Raw genomic sequence first — 22,117 nt, forward strand, 5'->3', positions numbered from 1 at the left:
GACAATAAACTGGAGTGGTCCACAAACACCGATGCTGTTTACAAGAAGGCCATGAGCAGACTCTATTTCCTCAGGAGACTCAGGTCCTTCAGTGTTTGCAGCAGGATGCTCCACATGTTCTACCAGTCTGTCATGGCTAGCACCATCTTCTTTGCTGCAGTGTGCTGGGGTACAGGCATTAAAGCAAAGGATGCCAACAGACTCAACAAACTCATTAAAAAGGCAGGGTCTGTTGTTGGCTGTAGACTTGATAACTTGGACGAGGTGGTGAGGGACAGGATGGTGTTAAAACTGCGGACAATCATGGACAATCCCTCCCACCCCCTCCATAACACAGTGGACAAACTGAGGAGCAGCTTCAGCAACAGACTCCTGCAGCCTCGCTGCTCCAAGGAACGGTACAGGAAGTCATTCCTGCCGTCCGCCATCAGACTGTATAACTCATCCAAACCCAGCCAATAACAATAACTGTGTAATGTTCATGTTGTAATTTTATTTCTATTTTATTCTATATTTATGTATATATGCTTATAATGCTTATAATATGTATATATTATGTATATATTATATATATATATATGCTTATAATATATGCTGTATATATGCTTATAACGTTCTAATCTTATCTGTATTTATTTATTCTGTTTCTATACTTTGCATAGGTTGCTACTATAATTCAATTTCCCCACGGGGATGAATTAAGTACATCTTAATCTTAATCTTAAACTACTGAAGTGGCAGTTATATAGGGTCTGGCTGGGACGATATCACCTTCAGAGCTCTCAGAGCAGTGGATGGATGCCTCCCTCGTTATGGTGGTTAGTTAAATGGCATTTCTGACTTAACGACCCTTTTGTTTGTATATCCCATTTTTGGCTCATAAGCAGCTGGCATCAGTCTCAAACTAAGAGAAAAGCTCTATTCTATACTATAAAAAGCAGTTTAAATGATTCCAGTCCTGCGAGTGATCTCAGTGAATCAGGTGTTATAGCATATACGTGGCATGTAAATGAAAATGAGAGGTTGTGAACCTGCAACGATGCTGCAAAGGGGGTTAATTTAGGTTCCACCGGCGAGATAAATGGAAGCTCCTGTTGGAGTGTAATAAATCACTTGTGATTAACCCACAATGCAGGCCGCTTACAGTTGTGCACTTGGCTTAAAGGTGCACGACAATGGACTCACCAAACCAAGGTGAGTGCTATTTTGAGAGAGGAGCAAGGTCCTAACATTGTACTCCACTGAGATGGACACACACGCACACATGATTTTTTCTTGGCTTTATGCAGCAATATCACCTAAGATGGCTGCTCCACTTGCAACAATGCTCGATTGTTACTGTACCTGTGAGGCCTATATATCTAAATCTGTAACAATAGAGTGTGTGTTCGTATCTGCAACATATTCATATCAAAATACTCCTAATATGAAAGTGGGGCCATTTTGGCATGTCCCCACAACTTCAAAGGTGTGTCTGATGCTGAAGACATGGTTTGAAGGTTAGGGTTGGGGTAGTTAGGGTTAGAGTAGGGGGCTGGGTTATTATTATGCCTACAAAAGTCTCCACAAAGATAAAGTAATAGGAGGGTGAGTGTGTGTGAGCAGGTGTGGGGGTTGAAAAGAGCAAGCTGGAGAGAGAAACAGAGCTCCTAATTAAAGTGAAGGCTGGCCCAATCTGCCCTCCTCACGTGTCCGAACACTATAAAGATTCCTTTGTTTTCCTTTAGGCTGTAAATCACGTCATCAAAATCCACACAGGGAAACAGATGGCTCAGATCTGGCAACAAAAGACTGGGCTCGGAATGGATTTCCACTGTGGACTTAGTTCTCTTTTTGAACACCGTGAGCTGACTATCAACTCTTTGATCAGTTTGTGCTGTCGTCCTTTTCCTTATCTTGAACATTATCGTGAATGAAGAAGAATCCTGGGTAGCTGCATGTCTCCAAATATAGTGAAGTTGGAATTAAATGTGGTCAAGTCAGCATTTAGAACAGTGATTGTGAACAAGGGATGCTTTCTAAAATTTATATTATTATATATTCTGTTTGCGCTCACTGTACAGGATGGTGCCTTGTGTTTCCTTGGTCTTCACACTCAAGGAGAGGGTCATGGTGGTGTCCTGGACGGGGGACCGCAGGTCACTGCTGGAGCCGGAGGACTGGCGCATGTATGAGAGGGGGCGGAGCTCCAAATAAGAGGTGCCGTCAAAAGATGGGATGTAAACCATGGTATCTGGAAAGAAAAACACACATCCCTGAAATACCATCCATCCCTCCATCCATCCATGGACGGGTCTCCAGGTCAGCCCGGGGTCAACATATAGGACAGACCACCATTCACACTCACATTTACACCTATAGAGTTGGCAAGTTGCTTCTCCCCCATGCACAGAACCCATGCAGTCCCAGGGAGAGGATGTGAACACAGGGGAGGGTACCCAGAACCTTCTTGCTGTGAGGTGACAGTGTCACAATCAAGTGGGTTGACGGCAGGGAAAAAGCAAAATAATCCCAGTCACAGATATTATGGATCCTGGTTAGCTTTCTAGCATGGGGCGGACGACTTTATCAGCCTCAGTGATGCAGAACTCAGAGGTAATATGACGACAGCCAGTGGAACCATGTTAAGATTGAGGAGAAAAGCCTCCGAAACCCCAGTAACCTGCTGGCGTCAGCAGCACGGCCCTGCTAGCACTCCGCCGTGTGATTGCCCACAGGCTGAAAAAGGGTTATATGTTTAGGCCAAGGTGGCAAAGATAACAGCGTAGCTTATCAACTCCAGCCGCCAGTGTCGCTCTCACATGAAGGGCACTTTACTCTTCGTGGGCTCTTCAGAATCAGCAGTCAATTCAAAGCAGGATCGCTCTGAGAATCCCGCCTTCAGTGCCAAGGTTCTCTGCAGGAAAACTGCAGTTTACCATCAGCCGAGGACTGAAAATACGGCGGAGACTGAGACACTTTTTAATGATGGTAAAAATATGGATGCCCTCTGCATGTGTTGGACTTTGATGTTGGATCAGATGGGTCTTTTGAGTTCTTCTTGAAGCTGAATTTGTGAATTTAGAACATTTAGAACAGATTAAAAGAGAAGAATGCTGGGAAATGATGAAAATCATTGCTGTCTCTTTGATTAGCTGGTCAGAAGATAATGCCCAAATCAAACTGAAGGCCAATTCTGACATGGACTCAGTTCCTGAAACATCGCATAAAAACACTGTGCAGCATAACAGGCAGATTCAGAATTACTTGCGCGACCTCATGATGGTTGTTCTCATTAATGGTGTCATTTCTCTCACTTCTCTGAGTTTTGTCTGGGTTTTAACCGCTTTATTCAGTTCTTTCTTCACATTTCTTTGAGTTTATATTGGCAGTCAAATTCTTTCCACAAAGAGGGAATTTGGATCATTATTTTTCAACAGGCTATTAGTTTGCAGGCCTATTTTTATATAATAGATAATAAAACCCATTTTAAACCGATTCAATTCAAACCCATTAACAACGAATAACAATAAAATTCCAAATATCAGTCAGGTGAGCAGCATGTCCTCTTAATGAGTGCCGAGGTTTGGTCCTGCAGTTTGCAGGATTGTCCCAGGCTGCTCAGTGACCTCCACCTCAGATCACTTCTTAGACCATCACCAAAAACATGCGCGTGGTTGGAGCATTTATCAAAATGGAGCTGGAGCTCGTGGTCTTAGCGGGCGCGCTGCCGTGCTCTCCTCCTGACCGGCGACAGGAAAAGAATCCTCACAGTTGTGTGGAAAATGATGGCAGCAGCCATAAAAACAATAAGACAGAGAGAGAGAGAGAGAGAGCGAGAGGGAGGGAGAGAGGGAGAGAGAGAGGGAGAGGGAGAGAGAGAGAGAGAGAGGGGGGAGAGAGAAGGGGAGAGGGAGAGAGAGGGAGAGAGAGAGCAGTTGCTTCCACGGGCTGAAAATGATGAATCAATTCTGTAATGTTTGTTGGCAATTTCTGACGACGGCAGATTGAGCTGGCTCATTTTGAAAGGCTTTAGCAATTACAGCAAACACACCACTAGATGCCCACAAAAAGAGCTGGCAGCACCTGTCTGTGTGCTGGCGTGGCGGGGAGCCCAGCGCCCCTCATCTCTTACCCTTAATGTCAAACACCAAATAAGCTCTAATACGCACAGTCTGTCTGTTAGCATCTATAAAGGCTTTATAACTGCGGTTTGCAAGAGGGAAACACTATTGCTGCTGATGAATCCTGATAAATGAAAAAAGGCTGCAGCTGGGGACGACTTGTACTTAAGAATTAAAATCCCTTTAAATGGAATTAACGGTGCTGTCAAGTCCGCTTAACTGTTGTTTAAAAAAATTAAGAAAAAGCATATTCATGTGTTAAATAAGATCAAAAGCAAATGTAAATGTAAAAAGGGGGAAAACAACTTTACTTGTATTGATGTAATGATGAGAGAAAACTAGCTGTTGAGGCAAAAAGGATTGAAACGATTGTGCCTCTCCTTTACATCCCAGCCTCAGATGCACAGAGGACATAAGGAAATTAGACGCTAGGTCTGATAGTAGGTCTGAATAATTTCAGGCTTCATTGCTTTCAACTTTTTTTCCATACACTTTGCTGCCACATGCTCCGTAACTAATTTTTGTGATCACTTAGCTTTCAATTGAATGCTTTTATATACTTGAAAGAATGTCCCTGGCAAGGTCTGAAACCTGCCGGGGGCTCCTTTAGAGACGCTTTATCATAGCTTAAAACTCCAACAAAGCTGAACGGACGAGCTTTATCTTGACAAAACGTGTCTTTTATGGTCGGCTACCCGATATCAGACCTGTAGTCGCTGACCTGGATTTCAATTCTCGGGGCCAGAAGTGCAGCCAGGGGGTCCACACACAAGTGAGCAAGGCTCGCGGCACGCTCTGGGTCAAAGCTGCTCATGCACGGAACACGCAGACTGGAAAAAGTCAAGTTGGGCGAGTTGGGCTCGCCAACCATCAGTGAGGTCACGATTATGCAAATGAATGGACAGGGACGGGCGCACTGCCTCACTACTGTAGCCATCATCTCGCTCGCGTGTGAGCTTCATGAGAAAATGAACAGGATTCGTTGAGGTGACGCACACATACAAGCGGCGTGCGTTCCCCGTGTGCATGTGTGTATGCGTGCATGTATCCCTCACAAAAAAAGGGTGTTTTAATGTGCGAGCTGTATTTCGGATTTGTGACTGGAACTTTAGGCCAAATTACTGGAGTTTATTGGAACAGGAGGTCGTTTCAACGGATCGGCCATCACCTAGAAGAACACCAGTGTATACGGCTGACAAAAGGCTTCTGTTGGACTAAAGATTTCAAGAGCACAGTGGCTGCCATCGTTTTGAAGAATTTTACGCTATTTCTGGCCAGTCTAAGCCATTAGGGGAGAAGGGTCTTAATGGTCCCTCCAGCTGATCTCCAGAGATCCTGCGTGGAAGAAAATCTCAGCCGTCAATGCAGCTCTCCAACAAAATGGGCGACATGATTGAACTATAGTTGGTCTTGATTGCAGGTGTCATGTTGGGAGGAAAGCAGGGGACATCCTCAGCTGGATGGGGGGGGGGGGGTGTGTGCTTGGGGCAACGCTTGTGGCATCATTCCCAAAACGACTGGAAGCTTTAACCACTAACAAAGAAGAGTGAAAATGCCTGTTTTTAAACGCATTGTTGTAGAAAGAACAAATGCACAGGCACCCTGAGCTACCCAAAGGGAACCAAGACCCTTCTGATCTGTAGTCACACATGCTTCCCACTGCACCACTGGCCCTCTGGAGCCATGAGCATTGATTATTGATTCCATCTAAAGTCTGTCCGAAGAGCATTCAAGTACACCTTCATATTTTTCTAAACATGACAAATCAGCATTTCAACAAGGACACAAACGGGTCCGCATTCACGTCACGAGTCAGCGTTAACGAGGATTCGCTGTATCTATAATTAACTGAGAGCAGAGGTGACTTGCTGTGATCGCCTTTGTGTCTGTTCTTAATTCAGCAAGATGTGAAGAGCTGGCCGTGGCCCAGCGACGCTGCGGTGGAAATACACACTCATGAACTGCGTCAGCACACAAACGCGCCTCAGACTCCGTGTCGGGACCTGCAGGACTGTTGCAAAGCACCAACCATGGACGATGCGCGAAGGCGTTCCGTTAATCCTGAGAGAGCAAACTACTTCTGAGGAGGAGAGATTCCTCGACCTCAGCATAAATGACTCAGGGAGGCCACAGCTGCTGTTCGGGTTTATATACCGCCAGTTGAGAGATAAGGACAAACTTGTGATTAAGGGAAAGCTCTAGAGAGGAAGTAAATCTCATTATTGTAGCAATAATTGACTGGAAAATAGATTTGAAAACTGTCCTAAATGATTAGCGTAAATCGGGGGTCACCTGGGATTATCAGTGATAAAATCCATTTAGCAAAGAAAAGCTTTTGTGTGCGTTAGCGAGGCGTTTGTTACACTTCTGAACCTGAAAGACACAACGTAATCTGCAACGCTTCTCTCGTGTAGGCACGAGGAGTGAGGGTTTACTGGAGAGACTTCCTCTGAGAAAATCAATGAGACTGGAGTCTGGAAAATGGCAGCGCTTTTCCACAGTGCCTGAAGAGACAGATAACATTTCAGCGGATTACTTAAGCGTCTGCAACTTACTTGTTGGAATGCATGACGAGGTGCCAGGCGCACGCAGGCTGCACAAAGCCAGGTTAATGACTGTAAACATTAACTCTGGGCGGAACTCTGCCAGCTTTCCGCGCTTTCTGCAGCTACCGGGCTACGGTTAGCATAAATCATGCTCAGGGGCGTGGAAGGTGAAGATCAATCCCGTTCTCTATAATTGAAACTCTACATCATAGAGTTCACTAATTCCACCAGACATGTACACCACATATGGCACGGCACGCATGCTGTTTCCCCAAAACTCATTACGTTCAGCCCTGAACTGGCAGCACTGCGAGGAGCAGAGGTAGAGAAATGCAGGACCAACCACCCCCTGGTGGTGGGATGCAGAACAAGTCATAAAGCATCCTCCGTTATTTTACATAGCGCTAGGGCCAGAATTAAACCTCAATGTTGTGTTTTAGGAGTTTACCTTTTTATTTTTTTAACGCTATATTTGTGTATCGGGAGCGCCTCCCCACCCCGAACGTGGCACTTTTCAAATTAAATATTGTTACTTTTATTAATTACGGCATGTAAGTGCGATTTGCTGCGAATAAAATTTCTATATATTATACGAAAGGATTTAGTCATTCTCAAAATTCACATCAGCAGTTGTGAACGTGCAGGGAGATCTATATTCACATGGAACCAGCAAGACCTGCTGATTAGCTCATCGGTCCGAGATATTTTCAACAGATGGGGGATTTCTTGTGGCATTTTTCTAAATTCATTGTCCGGGACCTTAGCAACAGACCGCCCACCTATCCTGCAACAAGCTTCATCAGTTTCCCTCCACTTGTTGCCAGCTTCTGTCCAGGATTAAAAACCCAATTTATCTATTTAGGGCTCCTGCAGCCACACTCTGAGTCCTCAGAGGGCTGGTGGCGAGAGAACACTTGCACTGACTGCACAGCGCTCTGCTCTTCCTGCAGACTGATGATGTGGAAAAAAGTCCTGTCGTCGCTTTTCTGTCATAAATAAAAATAAGAATTATATGCATCCATTGAATGTCAGCTTTTGTGGCTCCTTCAAGCTAACACGGTAGCCGTTGCCATGGTATTTTGCATCAGGTGATAACTCACTGTAAGGTTAACTTAATAAAGGATGTACATTATAAAACAGCCACGTCAAACACGGTCATGAACTTACATGCGATCCACCACAAATTTTATCTTTATCATCTTTCAGTGAAATTAAGCGGGGAAATATGTCTCTTTTAGCTTATCCCATTGTTTTCCCTGGAAAATTGCTTTAAGTTCCTTTTTTTCTCATTTTCTTTTGTTTAAAAAACTGTTGGGCATTTTCACATCAGTGCTTCACTTTGTGATGGTCAACCATAGCAACGGCTACAAACAAATATAAACAAAAACTCAAGAGAATCATGTTTTACCTTGTTGAAAATTGGAAAACTCCTACACAATAACGGCATTTCAGTCGAAAGAACTGATGTATTGTAAAGTTGTGTCAAATTCGATTGCATAGAATGTTTGGATTTTGTAAAAAAAACAAAAAAACAGCCATTTTTAAATGAGAAAGTTAATAAGTCCTTGGTCCTTATGTATAGTATTGTCTACATTTGAGCTCACCATACATATCTAAAGTTGAAATGAGGTCACAAGGTCATCTCCTCATTCTTGGTGACTGTTGGGGGTGACCGTGGAAACAGCAAAGGTTCAAGCCGCTTACAGGGATCTTTAATTTCAATATTCTGAATAATTCATATCACTCAGGGTTCTTAATGCAACAGACTCTTTCTCTCTCATAGTGAGACCTATCAGCAAAAGAGGCTCAGCATATATTAAGTAACATAATTATTTGGCAAGCTCTGAACAGTAGTGCAGCAGAGGTCACGCTTCCTTTTTAGCTTCACGCTGCTCGTGCGTGTTAGCAAATCAGTAGCACATCTGGAAACTGGAAAATCCTCCTCTCAAGCCTTGAAAAACCTCCCCGCTCACCTCTCTCACAGAAAGCTCCAGTGAAATGCAACGGGCAGTGACAGGAAGGCCGAGCTTCTCCAGGCAGCTGGTGACAGGTCCCCCCATTGCCACAAACGCCGTCTCTGCAAGCTTCAAATCCGCCTGCTGGAGACTTTTGACCGGGGGCCGCAATTTCTGTTGTGTGCGTGGCGTCAACAGTCAGTGATTGAGCTGTCAGATCCGAGGTATTTGTTGTTGAGTCTACCGCAGCACGCCTGTAACATCGGGCAAATATTTCACTCTAAAGCAACAGGATTTTACTACGACTGTCACGGGTCACAGATTTCACCTGCACTGGCCGACGTTGCTGCCGGCAACGGCATCCGATGTGCCAAAGTTGGTCACTTTATTAATTTCAACGATGTGGATGCAGCCGGTGTAGTTGTGGAAAGGTTTGGCTCTCTGTGGGAGGGGAAAGGGCCTTGATTGTGGGCCTGATAGGATTTCATCAAAGCTGATTCCAGAAAAGGTCAGAACCTCACCTGATTGGGTAGATAGTTTTGGGGCAGACCCCCCGTGAAGATGTGATTTGTACCTTCCGTCATGTGACCCACCCAGTAATTGCTTGTATTGCTCTTAATTTTGCCTTGTCCAGACAGTGTCAGCTCTGCCTCGCAGGGGGTCAGATGTTGCCTACAAAATACACAAAGATTTCACGTCAGGGTGGAAAAGGAGGTGGATTTCATTTGAATTAGACTAAAACAAAATCTTCCTCTCAATGCACGCACGCAAATACGGCTCCAGAAACTCATCTAGAATGCCGAAAAAAAAGCCACCTCTGTGCTGAGATTAGATTTGCTGTTAGTAGCAAATGCAAGAACAGACGAGGAGCCAGTAAATATCGGCCCAAAAAATGCATAAATGCCGAGAGACTTTAGGTTGACACTGTCAGGCAATACACTCATAATTGCTGCATATAAGTCAAGTATTTTCTGTTTAATGTGGGTTTGTTTTTTCCACATCAGGTTTCAAAGTGCACAGAATCAAGCCTCATCTGTTATACAAGTCCAAACAGATTTATTTCAAGCAGAAGCCACATAAGTACAGAGGCAGGAAAAAAAAAAAACGGATGCGCGAGTTTTCAATTACTTCAGCGCTCGAGCGGAGCGAGGAAGTTTTCTGAGATGCTGCTTTTGGAGCTGCAGCTTCATCATGCAGATAATATGGAAATAATCATCTCAGGTTGAATATATAACCCTGATGTACGACGTAGCCGCATGGTGTTGAGAAAGCGAGTCACCCGAGGAGACGAATGAAGCGGCGGTCCGGGAGGGTAGTCCTCCTGAACGCCATCATGTCTCCGGTATCCAGATCTTTTGCACCCTCGCAGCAGGATTCTGGAGTCGCCCCCCAGCCATCTGAAGCTTTCAAACTCCAACTCCCCACCATTGAAACAACAGGGGAGGGCAGATAATCACCCAAGTGCAGATTCTTGAATAACCATCTGCAGCTCGAGGGTCCTCGGGCCTCGCACATCGTCTTCTCTCCAGTGTCTCCTGATGCCCCTCGTGGTCGGGAGGAGGTCCACGAAGCAATCTAGTCTGATTTGTAAAGCCTGTAGTTTGCAGGCTGTTGCACATGCCTACAAACACTCGAGGCGCCAACTCGGAGCAGCGCAAGTCCTTCCTCTAGAGCCGGCACGGAGAAACGGTTAATTTAGAAGCAGTCTGCTAGAGCGGCCTGGCCGGCAGCCAGAGGGCACCGTGCTCGCCGTCCTTGAGAAGTCATCCCCACTGGGTTTCTATTTAACATATTGAAAAGTGTCTCTGACGGGAAGATATATTAAAAGTCTATAATGAGCTAGGCGTCGACGTTCCGGATGGCCGTGGCGTTGTAGCTCTGGGTCAAATCAGACAAAGATGGACTGACTTGGCCATTGGACAATTATAAGGAATTTGCTTTGTGACACCAGGAGCCATTTTTCCATAGTGCTAACCCTCTAGTCATGACAGCTTTCTTTCTTGTAACGTCTCCAAGGGGCCGGTACAGAACATTATGATTGATTTCACACCAGTGTTGTATTTTTCTCTCCGTGAGAGAAAAATAAGAGAGAAAAACAGGGGCAGAACCTGAGAGCTCTTCAAGCTGATGGGCTGATCCGGATGCAGCCGCATATTTAGGCCAAAGCAGCTTCCTGCTAAAACACAAGGCTGCTCCGGGGTTCGTAATTGTCCGGATAGGAAAAATAAGCGAGCACATACTCCACATTATTTTATACTTATGTGTTCTTATCTCTAGTTTTGACCTTAAACTCGGAAATTCTGGAGGGAAATTTAAAAAAAAATGTTTTTTGCTGCGCACCCAGGCACTTTATTCGCACAGTAATCAGATTTGATATTGCTCTGTTTGCACTTCAACCTGATATATAATGTTTTTTTTTTCTCCCGTCTCAAGGCTAAACTGAAGTCTTTGCCCATGTCGGACTATAACAGAGGGCTGGCAGGAAGACTGCACTCAGGCATAGAAACAATATAACTAAAGGGGCCACAGCCTCACTTTAAATCATTTAAACATTGATTTTGTGTTCAGTTCGGGCTTGTTAATCTTTCAGTAATGAAAAACTGCAAATGAAGACTTCAGAACAGCCAGTAAAACACGCTCAAAGATCGCTAATGCATTTTAATTGGCACATCCTGGTGTTTGTTTTAGCTTTTGTTAAAATATAAGCGCATTTTTCTCAATTTGGCGATCCTGCCAATTACTCATCCCCATCTGGAATTAGCCAAAGCTGTGGAAGGAGTGAAAAAACCCAACATTAACTAGAAGTACAGATTACTAATTAGTAAGACAGACAGCAAACCAGAAGAAGGGAATAATACCTGATATTAACCACCTGAACCTGGCCGTCATCAACGGGGAGCGTCGATCCGATCTGTGTAAGCCCCTCCTCCTCGTTACAGCAGAAGGAATACTGCAACACGTGAGAGTGAAACACAGTTAGCATCTGTTCTCCGAGGGGACGTCGCGGCTGTGACGAACGTCTTCGCCTCTACCTGCAAGAGTCCATTTACGAGGAAGAGCTTCATGAAGAAGTGAGCATTAGCGGGACCCTGGTCCACGTACAGGAGAGTTCCCCGGGCTGCTGCCGTCTGGAAACTCACAGTGATGTCGTTGACGGCGGCGAGTTCCACGGCCGCGAACTCCAGATACGAATCCCCAAAGTACCGGACGTTGCTGGAACCTCGGAGAACAGGGAAGAAATGAGGCAAACTAAAATCGGCAGTAGGACAAACAGAAAACAGCCCGACTGCAGGTGATGCAGCTCTGCTGAGATTCTCCATTGATCCTTGAAAGAATTCAACACTTCCTCCCCTTCCTCCGCAGGGAGGGCTGCACACACAATCAGACGCACAACGCTGACCTCAGAGTTAGTCAAGATTCAGCGTCCGCCTAATAACAACTCAGCGGGCCAGATACTGATGAGGCTTTAACACTGACCTGCTTTTAAAAGTCTGGGCTCTTCTACACACCCCGCTGCACGTTGCTTTATGATAATACAAACATGCTTCTCACTCTGGTCAAGTAAAGAAAAAACACAACCCAGATGATTATTATTACCAAAGGGCTTCCAGGGCTCTCGCTCATCCCAGCTTTCCTTCTGCTCACTGTACGGCCGCACTAACTAGTCTTATTTGCCAGAAGGCTGTGAAGCATGCAAATGGCGCTATATTAGCTGGGAGAGGAGTTGGCTCAGATGAAACTATTCATACAAGTTTATTGCATGCCTCGTTTTATCGTGGAATAACTTGGCTTATATCATCCATGAGAATGGGTAATTATGGGGCTATTTCAGTAAATGTTGCACTGCCCTCCAGCTTATTGGGGGCAGTGACGCAGACACACTTAAGCGAATGACTTAAGCATTACGGGCGCTCCCGCTCGATATTTCTCACTTTTAGGACACAGCGGAGGCAAACTGGAAGTCCGCGCCCGATGAGACGCTGGTGGACGCACCTATTTGGGGGTCTGTCTGCAGGAAAAAAAAGTGATTGCACTCTGGTAATCAGTAAATCTCTTTTAAGGTTGTTGCCATGACTAATTGAGTAGATGCAAGGAGGACCTTTATCAATATTTGTTACACGTCAGCTCCTAATAGGCTAGCCCCCGCTTTGATCTGACGGAGTCTCCCCTGGGGTATTTGGCAAACAACATGGCCTAAATACCCCGCTTTCGTCTGGAGAGTAAGATGGCCAATATCCCCGAGGAAAATCTGACAGAAAAAGTGAGAAACATCAGGAGGCGACCTACTGTGATCTGTGCATTAATGAGGATAAACCGGCTTCGCTCCCGACAATGGGCTTTTGCCAATGCTGATGATGGAAAATTACCCCTTAGAGACAAATCTATTCATTAAATTTAAAGCCTTGTTTAGTCTGTTGTAGTCTTTGATGCAGACTGAGGCTGCTGCCAGGAGGCACTACAATATAGTACCTCATTAGCAGTTAGCTAGTCTTCCTTTCAAAGTGTCCCTACCTGCCTTAAACTCTCCCGGCAAGTTTTCATCAATGCATTCAACGCCACGTTGAGCTCGATCTAAATGGTAAATGTGTTCCGTTGACTCTGCATCTCTCTTCCCACAACCAGTAACTCCACACTGCATAGAACCAGTAGATTCCTACGGTCGGAAAAACAAAAACGCTGATGCCGGAACTTTGTATCTACTCTTCAAAAGCTTTTCCACTTTCAGTGAGATATAAAAGTAGCATCGGTGGGAATCTTCCTCGACATAAATCTTTCACATCAGATTTAATTAGGGCCGGCATTAATACACGTCCATAAAAGAGGTGGGGAAATTGATACAAGTCATATATAATCAGGAAATATGGAGCTCCTCTGTTGCCCGGCAGGCCCCGAGCAGATGTCGGTCAGGTTAAAGAACAAGATATAGAGGCAAAAAAAGAAAAATAATTATTTGGAGAAATATGAAATTAAGATCAATGAATATGAGGGCAGACTGGGGAATGGTGGGGTTTAATTGATGTAGACGTAATGTTCCATTTATTAGAGAAAAGCCGGGATGTGAGTCCTCTTTCGTCCCTGATTTATCGGGGAAGGTAATAGACTGAATGATCGAACTTGTCACAGGACAGAGATAAAACATTCCCGAGGATCATTCTTGGACCCGAGCAATTTCAGAGCAGGGAGGGAAGACAAAAGGTCATTCCGTACTGTACCTGCAACACCGGCTGAAAATGACTTCGATTAAAGATATATATAACGATAGATGTAGCTGAATTTTATAATACTCCAGAGATGGAAGAGACAGGAAGTTGAGGCTAAAAATAGACCTTTGTTTCAATGTAGGGGATAATTATATCTTTTTAGTTTAAAAATAATAAAGTTAGACAACACCCGGAGAGGCGTGCAAGACAACAGCTGGAATCCAGCGCTCACGTTTTGGCCGGCGCCGCCTTTTCCCTCCTGAATATTCATGATTAAGCTAATTCGTGCGAGTGCCGCTATGACTCACAAGGAAAGTTGTGTCACTGAATATCTCAGAATGGTTTAAGGCGCACTAATCAGGCACTGTCAACTCCATTCATAACAAGCCGCGCCAATAAATAAATACATTTAAAAATGAGCTAACACCAAGCAGAACAAATGTGTGCATGTTAAGCTGAAGGTTAACAAGGTGGCTGCCCAAAGACAGGTGGCGTGTGTTTGAAAAGGGGCCTCCCGGCTAACCTCTTACTCATCGAGTTGATTTTGAAAGGCTTAAGTAATTTCACTGCCGCCGCGCATGGCGGCGAAAGATAACGGCTTCGCCGGTGATCACTCTGAGGGGAGACGCAGACGCAGAAGACGTGGCTTAGCCGCGGTAAGTCTCCTTCCGTCTGCAGGCTCCCGTAGAGATTCCCATCAGTTCTAATATTGTGCCGCTAAAATACTGGGAGGCTCAACAATCCACGTATGTGATGGAAGTCACAAGATAATTCTGCTTCCAGCTCTTAAGCTGCTTCCATTTCTCCCTGTTCTTCCAGTAAGAATCAGAGGCAGACCCCATTAGCGTATGTTAACAGCTGATATGCTAATTGCTGGTGGGACACACGCTCTGTTTCTATTGACTCAGTACATATGAAAGGTTGTGGCACAGTCTCAGGTTCAAATCAGCGCTATGCAAGTCTATTTCAAGCGGCACCAAGGGCAAAGCATGCCTTTAGATGGTGACCTAGATAGATAAGCTAACAACTTTTAGCTCCCTTTAAATGTATTCATTATGCGTTACATAGTATAGATGTGTAGGGTTGCTCTTCTTTGAAGGTGTGTGTGTGTGTGTGTGTGTGTGTGTGTGTGTGTTTGTCTCCTCCTCCCTATACCAGTTCAGGGCTGGATCAGGTGCTGCGAGGGCAAACTGCATTATGTTTGGGCCGCAGTGATTTTCCGAGTGTCGCGCTGAATTGGCTCAAGTCCGCCTGTGTTCAATGGGTCTGTTTTACAGCTCTGTGAGCAGTTTCAAAGGCAGACAGACATCATCTGTCAAGGAGTAACAATCTGCCCACAGCTTCCAATTCCTCCTCTCGCACAGATGACTGATTCCGATACCAATAGTGTGCAACATATTGTGTTGGGGCGTATGTCATTTAGGTGTTAACGGACACAGAGTCGAATGACGATTGAACTGATGCTCTGAAATCATTCTCCTCAAATCTGAATCAAAAGGTGTTCAGGTGGAATTTGTACCTGCAGCTGTGCGAACCGCTGCATCTAGGCCCAATATATAATTTTCCTGCTCTGTATGAAATGCTCTGGAATTAAAATCGAAGCAGCTCCGCAGCAGCGACACGTCATTCGGGGGTTTTTATGAAGGACAAGGAACCAAAGGCTTCACAGTTTATAAAGAAAAAAATCTAAACTTCAGGGCTACTTCATGTAATGACTGTAAGTAGTTAAGTGCCACTTTTTTTCCATTTTAGATTGTTGATGGAGTTAAGAGCACTTTGGCAAGAGTCATTTTGTGAAAAAGTTCAACTGAGCAATCAGTTGGAAAAAGGTCTCCTTTTACTTGTTACTTTTCGTGCAGGTTGGAGGTACCACATCAAAGTGTCGGTGTAGAGAACAACCGGTAAAGGCGGCAGAGATACAACAGCGGTGACAGCTGCAACAACGCAGCAACACTGTCAGCAAACTGGTCAAAAGAAGGATGATCAGCTCAGAATAAAGTGATCAACAGCTCGACAAAAGGCAACAATAGAAAAGAGCACTCTGTCTAATTGTTGTGTCCCAAAGGTTCCAGACTGAGGCATTAATTACCAGAAGATGAAGTCAAATCCTGATATTTTCAGCACTATCCAGGTCCAGTCAGTGTTGCTGTCATCATCTGTGCTAGAAAAGTGATTATTTCCTAACCGGCGTTGAAATGTGATGACCAGTAAAGCACCAAATGCTGCTTTTGATGTGGGAACCTTCACTTTCCATTGACTATCACATTGTCAGAGGAAATGCATTTAAGGCTCCGAGAAAGAGGCGAGTACCACTTCGGCTTGGACTGGATGGAGTGTCGGCAAAAACTACTGCGCGCTTTAATTAAATCAAAGCCGGACTGACTTGTCTGTGGATTCACAGACCAATAACACATCAGCGCGAAGACGAAACCCTGTTAAGAGAAGAAATTTCGTGAGGGAATTGACGGTGCATGATTTTCTCTCTCCGTTATTAGCAACAAAAGTCCAGAACTTTGGACGGTATATTGACTCACTTGAAAGCTGAGATTAGCTTTTTTAACTAATATTTCGGGACAGTTTTGCAACATTCCTCTCCTACCTGTAGACAGCTCAGCTACAGATGTTGGACCTGTGGCGGCGAGGCCGTGACTGATGTTCCTCGCTGCGGCCTCCAGGAGAACATCGCCCGTTACAGGCGGCAGACAGCTGACCTCGTTGATTCCGTCGATGCAGGAGAAGCCTTCCGGACAGGGATTTACCAGACAGTCGTCATAGTTGTGCTCACAGTTTGTCCCCTGTAAGACGTGCAACAGGTCTACAGTGGGATGTTCAGCGGGGGGGGAGAGGAAGGACGATAATCCCAGAATATTTCAAAAGCAAATGCTCTAGAAGAAAAGGCAACTTCCTGCAAATCAGACTGTGGTTCGAAGAAAATTGAGGACAGACTGGAGCACCCCCACCCACCTCAGATGCACAATACCCTCCAGTTGTTTGGAGAAAATGAAGGAGTTTCCATTTTTAGATGCACTAGCCCTGGAAATGTTCTCGATAATAATAAAATCTTAAAAATCTATTAAGTCTTGTTTTTTTTTACCTCAAAGTCTCTGTATTTTTTAACGAAACCTTATCAAATCATTCAGAATGTTAGGAGAAACGTCTCCAAAGAGAGCACGGAATGCAGAACAACCCACCCTCAAATTTGACTTTAAATAGACCTACAATTAGCCTCCATTTTAGAGGCATTTCTGCTATGACAAAAGAAGCAAACTGACCCAGCGGTGCCTTCATAACAGGAATTTTATCCTCGCTACAAATTCTGGCCATCGTTACAGACTTTAATCTCAATAAAATGTATAATTAACCTGAAACAAGGACGACGCTCCGCCTTACAGTGAGGATAAATCAGTGAAACTTGTGAAAATAAAGGAGGACTCGTGCGGCTGAAGTTCAATGATAAAAGGGAGGGAAAAAAAACAATAGTAATAAGGTAGGGGGCCTCACCACAAATCCAGGGCGACAGAAACAGGTGTAGCCATAGCCTGGATGGTTCTGAATACACATCCCCTGGTTGCAGGGCTGTGGAAGGCACTCATTAATGTCATCCTCACAGTGAGAGCCTGTCCAACCTGCCAGGAATAAAAGCCCACACAGTGCAACGGTGAGCCCGGGCTCTCTAACTTCCATCTGAAGCGAATATCAAACAGATTGCTCCAACATTGATTTGCTTCTTTTTTTGGGTTCACGCACACACAAAGACAAGGAAAAGCTTTCACTAAAGAGGAGTAAGGCACATCCATTTTAATGAGTCCGGGCCGGATCGTGTTTTTGCACCGTACGACTACAAATTCCTCCCATGAGAAAGAAAAAAATAAGGCAGATTTGAAAAATAGGCATTATGTGGGCATTATATTAACCTTTAGTGGCTTCTTCCCATCCACATTTTTTGAGTGTGAACACGGTTTTAGATGTGGTAAAACACTCTGCACTAACAAGCACAGCTTGTGTGTTAGCGTTTGTTCCTCAGCCGTCAAGGATTCATGGAAAATAACTTCCGGAGGAGGAGAAGAAAATAAAATAAAGCTTCGTCTGACTGGGTTTCGAAGTAAATCAAGAGCTTTACAGGATGGGCGAGTGACTCACCAGACCTGCAGTGGCAGACGTAGCTATTAATAAGATCCTGGCAAATGGCACCGTGGTGGCAGGGCGCGGAGCAACATTCGTTAACGTCCACTTCGCAGAAATTCCCCACGAAGCCCGCCGGACAGCTGGGGAGACACATCACATTTTAAACGCCTCGTGGCCGTCTCGGAACTGTCGCGTGCCTCCCGCCGGCCCGGCGGAGTGAATCTGGAAGAATATCTTGTTTTCCATTATTTATCAAAAAGTGCAACTTTTTTTTTTTCCTCTCCTTTTTCCACTTGGCTGCTCCTTCTTGTTTCCGAGTGGTGGAAAGAAAAAGACAAAGCCTGAGAGATTCAACAGAAGAATCAGTGAAGCGGGAAATAAAATTCAAAGGAGCTCATGTTCATCCAACATTGAATCCATCTGTAATACGCTGACCGTTTCCAACATTTACTTTTAAGGCTCGGTCATTATGATAAACGTCATTTTTGTGTGCGTGTTAGCAGGAGCAGCTACGCTAAAGCCATGCTTTGATGAGAAATGTTCCACTTTAATGATAGATTCCATGTATAATATTATAGATATGAGAGACAGTATATTACATTTGTATGGTACCTTCTTCTCAAGAACCACGCTGAAGAAGCAGAGAAGTCTAAGGAGTTATTGAACTTCATGAACTCATTATTGCAGGTTATTAGACGTGTGCATTAGCAAATCCTCTGTCCTTGCCCTACTGTATAGTGGAGCTCATGTTACGTCCTGATACTTTGTACACTAAGACGTTGTTAGATACCCACTAATGGTGGAAGTGCACACTGATACACGTGCCTTTTTGTCCACTTAAATGAGGCTGCTTGCATTGTAACCGGAGGTAATAGATGGAGCTGCCGATGCAGCCCTCGCGGGCTAAGTGCCCTGGATGTTTTGTGGATGGGTCAACTGAATCGATGCGAGTCTTTATGTGTTAATGTCAATGTTGCTAATTTGTGCCTGTGATGGGCCCGTGCACACTGGCAGACCAAAAAAATAAATAAATGAGACAAACATGGCGTGCTAGTACGAGGAGCGCTCATTTAGGCGATAACAATGAGCCTAATCACGTATCAGAGCTACCTGGGGACATGGAAGTCCAAGGTCTGCTGGCTTTCATGGATTTTCAATTCGCAGTCACCAGACCTCGAACCCGCTCGGCACCTTTGGGAATATCTGATACCAGAAAATGTGGCGCAAGCAGAACAAGCTGTAATGCTGATCCAACACTATCGAGACCATTATCAAACAAGCTTCTATTCCCATAAAGACCCATTAACCCCGCTTCCTCAAGTTTCTCTTATAAACAAACATTCATTCATTCATCCAAATGTCTCGAGACAAATGAAATTCAATGCTCACTTTGTTTATAGGCGTTCCCCACGCTTCCTTAATCATGTAATAGCAGGTGGGAGCACGTTTGCCCATCAAAACACCCGTCAAAATATACAAAATGTCATTTTTCTTGACATTCCGCTGTCGGCAGAACTGATTAAAATTAAGGTGTACATCATTTTTTATGTCACAGGCATGAATAGGTACATGTGTGTGTGTGCGCGTTTGTGCAACGCCTCCTACTGCACACACCCACCCACCCACACACACACACACACACATACACACCGGGGTTGGTTTCAGGGATGCTGTAACTGCGCCAACCTATTTGTAGTTGTGGTTGTCTGGGACACATTAAATCATGTCACTTGAGCAGCAGCACATCCGCACGAGGTTAGACAATGTAATTAACAGTAAGGCATCAGGGGAGTGGTTGTGTCAAACATGCATGCTTTTACTGCATGTAGCCCGCATTCAGATGCACTTCATCACTGGTGGGGGGGTGTCAGCAATTAAAACGTAATGATTCACCAGTGACAGAGTGCCCGCATGAGACAGCACGGCGAGCTGGGGACGAGCAGGAAATGATGTGGGAGGGAGCTTTTCCCGCCTTTTTTTTTTGAATGTTTGACATGCTAAAGCAAAACAACGTGACTTGAGGCTTTAAAGATGGTTGCGGGGGTGTCGTTCTAGGTCATTTTCAGACGTCGGCTGAGCAGGTCAGACATTAAGGTGCCCCAGTGATAGTGTGGGCACTGTGACGAGGAAGCTAGCTGACGCTACTGGATTAGCAGAGCTGCAAAGCTGGAAAAATGTCAATCAGATCAGTGTTGATCAGCGAATCACAATTCTTCTCGAGCATCTCCAGCGGGGAGCGGCTTACCGACACGTGAAGTTGGATCCCTCGCCATCAACGCAGGTGGCTCCGTTGAAGCAGAGTGAGCCATTTGAGGGAGCAGTGCTGCAGACATCTATGTCATCCTGGCATGTTTTCCCGGTGTAACCATCCTTGCAGAAGCACGCGTATTTGTCAGTGAGGTCCACGCACGTGCCTCCGTTCAGACAGGGACCTTCAGCACAATCCTGGAAATAAAAATGGGAGAAATGATGACTGGTCCATAAAAGAAGAAGAACCCTTTTGTTTTCAACATCCTGCTTCTTGATCACAGTGGATAAATCTTCCCAAGGACCTCGTCGGTGTGTTATCAACACCGCACTTTTGATTATTAAGCACAAACAATTTCTTTTAATTGTGGACAATGTTTACATGATCGCGGAAGTGTCACTGACGCATCACGCAGGGAAATCAAAGGAGTTAGTTCTAACAAGGGCCACACAAAGATTAGGAATTTCTCAGGTCATTCAGGCTGAATCAGATGCTTTTTTAATCAGGCTCAACTCACGTCGATGTTTGTTTCACATCTGCTGCCCGTCCATCCAGATTCACACAGGCAAGAGTATGAAAAGAGGCCATCTTCACAGCTGAAAGGGTCCAAATCAACGAGGTAAGCATCACGCTCTTAAACTATGACGCTCTAGAGTCTAGAGTACGTAATGATGATGATCCTAGTTTTTCAGCCGCCACACGTGTCCCAAAGCTCGGTACCTGCCATGAAGACAGGGCGCCGACGCGCATTCATCCACATCGGTCTCACAGTGGCGCCCTGCGAAGCCAACGGGACACAGGCAAAGGTAGCGATCGATCCCATCCAGGCATTTCCCGCTATTCTGGCACGGCTCCGATACGCACTCGTCGATGTCGACGCCGCACTGTGGCCCTAGAAAACCATGAAATAAGTCATTTAGACGCCCAGGCCAAAGATGCATAAACGCGGTTTCCTCGCAAGGCCCATTCAAACCGAGTTCTGATGAGTTCTACCAGGTTCACCTATGGACCGTTTCTCTGTCAATACCCTTTGATGAATCGGATCGAATCCCTTTAGAGAGCATTCTTCCCCAGCGACGGCGCTGTACATTCAGCATTAACAGAAACCCGGGCTATTGGAACCGCAGGTGCATGCAATCAGCCTGAAGGTTAAACAGTAAAGATGAAAATATTAAATATTAGATATTTGCTAAAACATGCTGTGCATATATTACTGTATAATAAAATCTGCATCCATAAATGATGCAATTTTCCTGTCCACGCTGCTTAAAGGCCAGTTAAGGGACAAGTTATCATGTGTTTTATGTGTCTGAGCAATAAAAATGTTGCACGTGAGCAGATACGGTGGCGATCAGCAGCAGAATCCCAACAATGAGCAACACACATCTGAAAATGCATCCCAAGGTACCCGTAGCTGCGCTTTGCCATGTTTTGGAAGGAAAATCGAAGAGAAAAAAAGAAAGCAAACCAATAAAAACTCCATTTCTCATCCGGCAGGAATGTGGGGGTGACCCTGTCGGAAGTGATGGAAATTATGGAAATTAGGCTACATTTGATTCAAATGAGCACATGCGATATGCAAATTCTTGCACGGACCATTTTAGGTAAACATAAAAATGGCGGGTCCCCACTGTCCCGACAGCGAATTGCACCCATGTTCTTTCAATCCTTGTCAGTCAAATCTTACGCGGCGGTGGGACGACCAGCGTGGCTGCACGGAGTAAAGCGGCGTCTGCGAACGGCAGGGGGCATATTGAAGCCGCTCCGTGAGAACGGGACATGTTTTTCTCTTTTTGTCTTCTCTTTGATGTGCCGTGATCAAAGCCTGACAGCAGCTGTGACCACGAGGACGTCCTTCGCTGTCACCAGACGTCCCTTTAAATCATTATTTATTTTTTCCCACCGCCCAAAAACACACCTTGACCGGCTTTATCAGAAA

General features: G+C 45.0%; 1 protein-coding gene across 1 annotated transcript in view; it reads right to left on the reverse strand.

Moving 5' to 3' along the window:
* Positions 1–22,117, reverse strand: part of eys (eyes shut homolog) — a 90,264-nt gene that overhangs the window by 26,990 nt on the left and 41,157 nt on the right. Inside the window, exons 23-34 of the mRNA XM_029835650.1 lie at positions 20,899–21,070; positions 20,696–20,774; positions 20,176–20,375; positions 17,946–18,070; positions 17,307–17,431; positions 16,405–16,600; positions 11,637–11,824; positions 11,463–11,554; positions 9,126–9,276; positions 8,933–9,045; positions 8,623–8,858; positions 2,057–2,233 (exon numbers count right to left, since the gene is read on the reverse strand). Of these exons, the coding sequence (XP_029691510.1) occupies positions 2,057–2,233; positions 8,623–8,858; positions 8,933–9,045; positions 9,126–9,276; positions 11,463–11,554; positions 11,637–11,824; positions 16,405–16,600; positions 17,307–17,431; positions 17,946–18,070; positions 20,176–20,375; positions 20,696–20,774; positions 20,899–21,070 (1,854 nt within the window). The remainder of the gene's footprint in view (positions 1–2,056; positions 2,234–8,622; positions 8,859–8,932; positions 9,046–9,125; positions 9,277–11,462; positions 11,555–11,636; positions 11,825–16,404; positions 16,601–17,306; positions 17,432–17,945; positions 18,071–20,175; positions 20,376–20,695; positions 20,775–20,898; positions 21,071–22,117) is intronic.

The sequence above is a fragment of the Takifugu rubripes genome, chromosome 4 (genome assembly GCF_901000725.2).
Source record: "Takifugu rubripes chromosome 4, fTakRub1.2, whole genome shotgun sequence".
In the NCBI taxonomy this organism is placed as follows: Eukaryota; Metazoa; Chordata; class Actinopteri; order Tetraodontiformes; family Tetraodontidae; genus Takifugu; species Takifugu rubripes.